General features: G+C 34.8%; 1 protein-coding gene across 1 annotated transcript; it reads left to right on the forward strand.

Moving 5' to 3' along the window:
* The first annotated feature begins 225 nt into the window (after positions 1-225).
* On the forward strand, positions 226-4760 carry cbln2b (cerebellin 2b precursor). Its single transcript, XM_053488025.1, has 4 exons — positions 226-274; positions 700-1178; positions 2772-2891; positions 3877-4760. The coding sequence occupies exons 2-4, from the start codon at positions 894-896 to the stop codon at positions 4072-4074; spliced, it is 603 nt and encodes a 200-aa protein (XP_053344000.1). The 5' UTR covers positions 226-274; positions 700-893; the 3' UTR covers positions 4075-4760.
* The last annotated feature ends 4539 nt before the right edge of the window (positions 4761-9299 follow it).

A 9299-nucleotide genomic window follows, 5' to 3' on the forward strand; every position in this document is an offset into this window, starting at 1 on the left:
ATATTTTATTGACTTGGAGAGTTATGAAAAATAGGGGAAAAAAAGAAGATGATTTATTTATTTATGAATTTGGGTGACTGGGTGATTTTCATGTCAAGAAAGTCTACAGAAATACAGCGTTCCGGCACTCTGTGTGTGTGCGCGCGTGTGTGTATAATCCTGAAACTGGGCGGGAATTGTCCTTATAAAGGAATGAAGGGGAGGACGACTTCTCTCCATTCTGCTCTCTGCCTCAGAAGGACGCAGATGTCCCACACAGCAATGGATTTACCAGGTAAAAAAAAATCTTAAAGACTCTTAAAAAGGAGAATATACAACTAGAGAAAGCATTTTTTTTGTGGATGTAAATGTGCAAGGGAATTTGCATGTAATGATATTTGAATGACTTCATATCATGCTGGATTTAAGGCTATAGTTAAGTATAATACTATTTATAGTGCAGTCGATGGGATAAAGTTGCTGTTCTAAAGATGAAAGATACAAATGACTGAATGGTTGACGTGTCATTTAAATGAAATGTTTTAAAAGGTGCTTGGATGACTATTTAAAACTATGAACTACTATAAAATTATGTAAATTTGTGATGCTTTGCAAACTTTATGAGAACAGACCTGCATGGAAGACAGACCTAGTGCTTTGTAGATGTTTTGGTCTTTTTGAACTTAATCTGTACTGTGCTTTTTTTTTTTTTTCCTTCAGAATATATCAAACAAGTCCTCTGAAGATTTCAATATCAGCCGAGAAGGACAAGGGAAAGACAAGCATCAGTTAAAAATAGAAAAAGAAGGAAAGAAAAAAGACAAGCAAAAGAAATAACGGAGGAGGCGATTAGCGCCATAAGAATTCCTCAAAGGAGTTGGATTTAACAGATTGGTAACCTTGCCTCTGTGATTATGATGGGACGCTGCGTCGCACAGATGTTGGTGCTAATCTTTGCTCTTCTTATGGTGCTTGGTGTCGGTGTTTCGTTGGGTCAGAATGACACCGAACCTGTGGTCCTGGAAGGGAAATGCCTGGTGGTGTGCGACTCGAACCCGTCCTCGGACGGCGGTGTGACGTCAGCGCTTGGCATCTCGGTGCGCTCAGGGAGTGCCAGGGTTGCATTCTCGGCCATCAGGGGCACCAATCACGAGCCGTCTGACATGAGCAACACCTCCACCACCATCTACTTTGACCAGGTCTATAACTTCTTTTATTCTTAAGGATTTTAGGAGTTACTATACACTACACCTGCAGTGGTAAATAACGTACAAGGTCTTTTTGACTGCGCAAAGCCTATAAGCTCTTTTAATGTTTTTATTGTGAAACGAATACGTTTTGGAAAGCTTAAAAAGATAAGATTGAATGTTAAATTAACACCTAAACCGGTCAGGTTCTGTAATTCTATAATATTAAAATTAGCACTTACAGTGTTGAATTAAATTTTTCCAGTAATAGTGACATATTTCAGATTGTAGTCATCCCTTGTGAATTATGTATTTACTATTTATGCTGAAATACCACATATGTTGCTAAATTAACCTCATTTGCATGAATTAAATTTTGAATTAATAATAAATAATCAGCGTAGTGGACTCACAGAACAGTGTTAGAGCATGGGTTGAATTGTATTTTGGCATACAGTATTTTGGCATGCAGTTTTTTTCATGTTGCTTTTTAATCGCTAGCATTATTGATGAAGGATGAAAAATCTTAATACTACAAGTAAATCCACCCAGAGTGTACTTACAGATAATACAAAGCACAATCCCTCTTTAACAATGTTAATGTCCTGTCCTCATCAGTTTAACTTGTACATTGCTGTTTAAACTCTTGGGTTAGATAAATATATGCAAAGTTTAATTGTCTAAATGATGCTTATTTTCCATGAGGACCTCTAAATGTTTAAAGATATACACAAAAGGTGAATGACAATAAAGACAAAAATAGGATATTGCATAACACACCTTAGTATACTTTTTTGGTATATCATGCCATGTGTACTGATTTGACCAAATGTCCTTTAAAAAAACAACAACAAAACATACACTTGATTAATTGCAAATATGAAATTACTTTACAGTTAATTAAATGTAAATTTAATACATTAGATGTTCATTTTACAATTTCTTTGTTTATAGTGTACAGACAGATTGTTCTTAGTGTCAAACTTTTAAAAGTCTTCTGTTATACACTCTTTAGGGCAAATTAAGATTTATTGTTGCACTGCAATGCTTTTTGTTCTTCGCTAAAATTATAAATTATGTATTCAAAATCATCAAAGTGTAGGATTATTATTATTTTTTATTACATATGTTTTGATGTAATTACAAAAGTAATGTGGGATTGCTTATGATAAACAAGGGAAGCTATATTTTAGTTTGTTATAGCCTGCTTATTCAGAAATTGCACAGGGTAATTTAAATGCAAATATGTTAATCAGAGGGAAAATAAAAATATTTATGACAGATTTATGAATAAAATTAAAACATGAAAAGGAATTAGTTGAGTCAGGTGTCAGTAAAACAACATGTTATTTTATGTTAGAGGTGAAGAAAAAAAACAAAAAATTAAACCGTTTTATTTTATGTTTTTGATGGAAGGAATGTGCAAAACGTGAAACATCTGTCAAAGTTGTTGTAACCATTCTGTGAAGGATATAAAGGGAGATTTAAATATATATAAAACATAAAATAATAAGAGGTATTGCAGTCAATTACTGTATGAAACCAGACTATAAGTGAAGAGTTTTACATGAAGAGTTTAAAACGTCCATGTGCTGCTTTTGTCAGGTTTTAGTGAACATCGGCAACCATTTTGACTTGAAGGCCAGCGTGTTCACTGCACCGCGGCGGGGAATTTACAGTTTCAGCTTCCATGTGGTGAAAGTCTACAACAGACAAACCATCCAGGTGAGAATATTAAATATTAATGGTTTAAGGTGGTAGGGCTCATTTGACATTGAACAGTTTATTCTTCAACCTGCTTTGTGTTAGAGAGTAACCTACATAGAAATTATGGTTTAAATGAACCTATAGGGGGACGTATGGATTGAATTGCAACCTACACAATTAAATACTCTTTTTAAAGAAGTAGCGATTAACCTGGTTCGGTTTGTATGCCTGGTGTGAATAATAACCAAGCTTTCAAAGGATTTGACATATTTAGTGCACATGGGAAAGCAGATTTAGATTTTTTTTTTTTGTGGATTTTTATTTTTATTTTTTTTTGCTTTATTGTTTAATTTAGAACAGAAGCACAGATGAGCGTGCATCTGTGGTATACCCAAAAAAAAGCTCCATGCTGAATTAAATCTTAGTGTGAAAATTCTCTCTTATGAATGTTTGTCTGAATTGATGGAATATTAGAAGTGCTCGTTTTTGCTTTGTCGGCTTCCCTGGCGCTAAATGTCCCCTTAAAGAAAATGTGCGAGTGAAGTTATTAAGGCCAGTAGAGACTGTTTACAGCCCCAATGTTTATTTGTGGAGATATGAGGTTTCTGTAGAACATCAGCAGTATTTTTTGGTTAGTTTCACACCAGGGTCTCTTTAGCACCATGGTGCCCAATATGTGCAGGTTTCCCTGTTATTTAGGGATTAAGTTGCCTTTAATAGGATTTACTGTACATACAGAAAAATTTAAGGAGAAAACAAGACAACATGTCCTAGAAAGGTGTTGTACTACTGTAAGCCGTCAGAACAGCTTTACATGTCTCTGTACCAGAAGACATTAAACATTTATGTGGTTTGTATGCAAATTTAATTCTTAACACCTACATTTCTTTAAAATGATGCTCTCAAGTCACTTCATATATTAGCTTTAAACATCGAAAAGATAAATATTCAGATAAATTTGTGTCTACATTTTTGTGTCTACATAATTTTTTTTTCTCTTTAGGTGAACCTGATGCACAATGAATACCCCATCATATCTGCGTTCGCCGGAGACCAGGACGTCACGAGGGAGGCGGCGAGTAACGGAGTGCTACTGATGGTGGAGAGGGAGGACCGGGTTTATCTCAAACTAGAGCGAGGAAATCTCATGGGCGGATGGAAATACTCCACCTTCTCTGGATTTTTAGTTTTTCCCCTCTAATTGCTCTAAACAGCTGCAGACTCTTTTTTTTTAAAGAGCTTGGAGGTATTCATAATATGCTGAATATGGACCCTGGAGTTTGTGTATTAATCTTATATAACCAGAGCAAGAGGAACTCGTTTGGATTTTATTGTTGGGGGAAAAATATATTTATATATCTTTCACCTGAGAATGAAAGTGGACAACTATTTAAAAAGAACGAAGATGGAGAACTTGGATTCTGGACTGCGTATATTTATATTGACCAATGCTTTTCGTTGTGTTTGTAGAGCCTTAAAGATTGCTGTGAGGTTGATTGTGGAGCTGCGGACCGTCCCGATTCCAGCAACGCGTTACTAAAGCAAATTTGTTTTTGCACGAATGGAAGATCTTGTTTGTCTGTGGTGTTCATGGTGTTTCCTTTGGACGCTGAACATAGTCAACATAATGCCACACATAGGCTGCCTAATATACAGTGATTATAAAAACAGAAAAATATATATATAATATAACCAGCCAATGGAGACAACATAAAAACTGAATGGTTATCAGAATTTATAAAGTACATATTATTCACATGGTGTGTTCTACATTCCAGATCTGCATTAACTTTAACTGATTTGCTGTTCCGTGATCCTGCTCACAAATGTGCATTGTGGAAAAAAAATCCCTATATGATGTCCCGCCTAATAAAATATTGTATTGTATGTGTACTTATTCCCTCTTTTTTAATTATTAATGTTACACTGAACCAAAAAAAAAGCCCATTCATCATGGAAGGACATATTATCAGGATAATGATACAGTGATTGGTTATTGATCTGATATCGGATGTCGTATTTAACCACATTTTCCTGAAAGAAGGAGGCAAGCAGGAAAACAAATAGAATTAACCTAACTGTAACCATCCAAATTATGGATGTACAAACACCACTTGAGTAGAATTGCTAAAATGTAAAGCCATGCGTAACTCAGTTGTTTTAAATTGGGTACATCTTCGTAGACCAAACACACATGGGCTTAATTTGTAATTTACAGTACCTTAGAACCTTGGCGCTGAGATACTAAAACAGGGTAATGATAATGTTTGTGTATTAACTAATTTTAGTGTAATGGGACACATCTGTTGAAAATCTTGTGTTAGAATGCTTTAGCTAAGTTTACTGCTTGCTCAAGCTAGCTGAATCTGAGCAAGCTTAACCCTGATTGTTCTGGTATATTCAAAACTGAACTCTTTTGGATAATGTAATATTTGGAAACTTATAGAGTTTAAATACAAAGGAGCTAGTTTTGAAATAAGTCACTTGCTTATACTTGCTTTCCAACATTACCTATAGTATGGTATATTTTTAGCAAGCTAGTTAATGTTGGCAGTATGTAACAGCTAGCAGTATACTGAACAGTATTAAATAACACATCATGAGTGAGTTTTCTTTTGCTACACATTATCTAAAACATTTTACAGGCACATTAAAACATGAATTTCATCTCATTGTGTGGACCAAATGTCTCCACAGGGATAGTCATATCTGAAAAATATGACCATGTGGGAAAAGCTAGCCATGGAACCATGAGGAAAACTACTTAAAGGTCCCATATTTTTTTTATTCATTTAACAAGTCTCAGAGCTCTCCTAAGAGTGTCTGTTTATGCTTTGGCTAAAACAATCTTCATATAGTAAAAGCACTGTTTCAATTTCTACATAATTGGGAAACACCCCACCTGAGAACAGCAAAGCTGAGCAACAAGCTGGGAGAGGGTATCTTCTTATAGAAGGACACAAAATAAAAGTTTTTTTTTTAAAGAATTTATGTGTGTAGTGTGTGTGTGTGTGTGTGTAGGCATGCACCTGACATAATCACAGGAGGTCTGTGTCACAGGAAGAAAATATCTGAATAGGCCACGTGCTATCATTAGATATTAGATCAGAAAAAGGATGCCTACCTATGCAGAGTTTTGGGTGAAAAAAAAAAAATCCAGTAAAAAAGTGTAAGTGAGTAAAAACTGCAACTGGGGCACATCTAGGTATGTAAGCCTTTAATTTTTTAAACAAGAGTGCTATCTCAATTCCAAGTGTTGTTTAAAATGTCATTTTTACATGCGTTACAAATAGTGTGCAGGGAATTTTGGTAAACCTGAATTTGAGCAAAGGAAACTATTCTAATATAAAATTTCTCAATCAGCACTAGCATCCATTTTAAATATATCATTCTCTTTTTTTTTTTGACAATATTGATTTTTGTTACACCTATTTGATGACCTCTGGTGAAGGGAGTTTCTTGAATATATTAATTATTGTACAATTCTACAAAGTAGCTTCAACCAATCAAGAAAATGTATGATTATTTGTTTCAATGTACACTGGCTAATATGAAAATAGTATTATTTCTTTTTAAACCAAAGATTAGCATCATAGATCGGCAGTATTAATTATTACTGATCATGATTTTTGTAAAAAGAAAAAAAAAAGAAATTATGTTTAATTTTAAAGTTAGCAGATCAAAATAGTTAATGTTTTTAAAACCAAATATCATTATACTGACCTATACATATGATGTATTGCCCCAATAATGACATTTCTATTAGTTTATCCAGCTTAAAGGATTATTACACAAAGTGTGCAATTTTAGGTATTTTTATTATTATAAGGCTCCTTAAATTTAATGTATTGTATACAAATTTATTTATCTTTAGGAAGTAGTTTATCCTGGTCAGGGCTAAAGTAAATACAGGACACACACAAATATTTATACCTACAGGTACAAAGTCTATGCAGCTATATGCTTTTGGCAGGTGAGATCAAACTGGAGAACTTGGACAACACCTACTGTAGATGGGGACAACCGGCAAAACTCCAGACAGAGAGATTGCCGAGCAAGATGAAACCGAGAAAACTGGAGCTGTAAGAATGCTACGCTACAAATATTAATATTTTTAAAAATGCATTTAAACAAAAGAATAATGACAAACAAAAGGGGCAGTGATGGCTCTCGGTTGCTGGCCGGACGGTCAGTGTTAGGTCACTACTGATGGGTCCTTGAGTAAGACCCTCATTCAAATAAAGTTTAAATGAGGCAAATGTAATCATTTTATTTTGAGAATGTACTGTAAAGAAAAATTAACCATCCACACAGAAAAAAAAATCAGTGCTTGTTTTAAAAATGATTAAGGGCTTAAGTTCAAAATGATCCACACTTCCAGCGGCACTGTTTGCACTATAAAACAGCACTGTGTTAGAAAAGAAGTTATACACTCTCCATTAAAAACTCTGAACCGTAAAACCCACATAGGTGTCATAAATCTATGTTCTCAGCGACACTTTTATGAGTGCACAGATGGCTGAATACTGTGTGTTTTTAATTATGAAAAAGTAGCAACATCCAAGAAACACTTCCCGCATTAATGTGGTTTTTCTCACTCTCCTGAAAGACAATACTCTTGTTAAACTCCCATCGCGGGCTAATTTGAGCGGGCGGGTTTTTCTCTCAGCAGGATCATCCACCTCCCTGCGACTTCCCAGCGAGACGTGCTGTAATGCTTCACGTATTTGCGGCTGAAATTGCATATTAATGGCACGTGTGGGGTTTGAATGCCGGGTTTTTCAGGGTTCCAGCACTGGTGTCAGTTGCGGTTAGTCATTAATCTGTGCACGCCTCCCTGATGAGAGCTGCAGCTGTAATTCTGACTCATCCAGGCTTGAAACAAAGATGCTCACACACACACACACACAAAAATACTAGCACACACAGACACGTTGCACAAGCGCTGGGGCAGACAGCTAATGGGTTTAAAGTGATCAGAAATTAATTTTGCACCAGAGCTAGCAATTACATTGTCTAACATAGTCGGCTAATAAACAGTTCAGTCATAATTTTGTTTTTCGTCTTCTCGAGGCGGTACAATCGCAATATGTTTGTGATGATATTACAAACCCTTTAATAATGAATGCAGGCTGTTGGAATTGTTGAGCATTATTGATTTTATTCCACAATTATTTTGCAACATTGCATTTATTTCTTTCTATATGTTTTTGAAGCAAATAAAAACTATTAATATACATTGGGGCCAAAAGTATTGTAATAGACAACATATGTCAGGTATTATCGTTCCCAATGGGCACAAAACAGGTCATTTCACGAGTCGTGTTTATTAACTGAAGAAACTGTGAAATGATAACATTGGTATTCAGCTTTTGGAACTATGGCTCATCTCCAGACCTAAACCCAATAGAAAACTGCTGGACAATGGTAAAGGAGGCAGTAGCAGTCTTCTGTATACAGAGTAGTAGTAATACAGAGGGTTACATTTACTCCGCTACATTTAGGCTACTTGAGTAACTTTTTGAAAAAAATGTTCTTCTATGAGTGGATTTATTGCACCATACTTGAATAGATTTGTGATGAAGAAACGATGCTCTTACTTTGCTACATCCGGCTACACGCAACTCGTTACTTTTCTAACCAAACAAAAGTTTCCACATCTTTTTCTAATTTTGCGGAACGCCCATGAATCCATGCTGGTACTAGTGGGATCTTGCAGTTAGTATAGTATGCAATCTTGCGGTGAGTATAAAATCCTTTTTTCATGATTGTGTGATTATATGGTAACTTTAATTGTACATATAATGTTACTTTAACAGTCTATGAATATATAAGTATATTTCAGTACAGAATTAATTGCCAACACGTGAAAAAAATATTATGCATCTCTGGCATCATATACAAAAAATACATTATATATATATATATATATATATATATATATATATATATATATATATATATATTATATATATAATTCTAAACAGTGAAACAGTTACTCAGTACTTAAGTAGTCTTTTCATAGAATACTTTTTCACTCTTACTTGAATAATATTTTTGATGACTACTTTTTTCTTCTACTTAAGTAATATTATTTTAAACTACAGCTACTCTTTACTCTTACTCTTACTCTACCTACCTTTGTCTGTATATATATGACCTTCAAAAAGATTGAACGAGTGCCAGCGGATTACTGCAGTCATCTATGCCAGGGCAGATCCAGGAGGTTTGGAAGAATAAAGGACGTCATAGTAAATATTTATTGTTTTATAGCAATTCCAAAAAAAACAAACAAATCATTTTACCAACTTTTAGTCACCACTGTACTATGCACCATGCAGCAACATTGTGACAACATCCCACGCAGCAACATTGTGCAGTAGCAACATCTCTTAAACTTCCTTTTATTTTTCTTAGATGTTCACG

Source organism: Clarias gariepinus, chromosome 26, assembly GCF_024256425.1.
Source record: "Clarias gariepinus isolate MV-2021 ecotype Netherlands chromosome 26, CGAR_prim_01v2, whole genome shotgun sequence".
In the NCBI taxonomy this organism is placed as follows: domain Eukaryota; kingdom Metazoa; phylum Chordata; class Actinopteri; order Siluriformes; family Clariidae; genus Clarias; species Clarias gariepinus.

Bases quoted from the DNA above. Each gene is read 5' to 3' on its own strand.
- cbln2b (XM_053488025.1), top strand. From the start codon at position 894: ATGATGGGACGCTGCGTCGCACAGATGTTGGTGCTAATCTTTGCTCTT. The intron at 1,179-2,771 runs GTCTATAACTTC...TGCTTTTGTCAG, and splicing joins CCACCATCTACTTTGACCAG to GTTTTAGTGAACATCGGCAA. The intron at 2,892-3,876 runs GTGAGAATATTA...TTTTCTCTTTAG, and splicing joins ACAACAGACAAACCATCCAG to GTGAACCTGATGCACAATGA.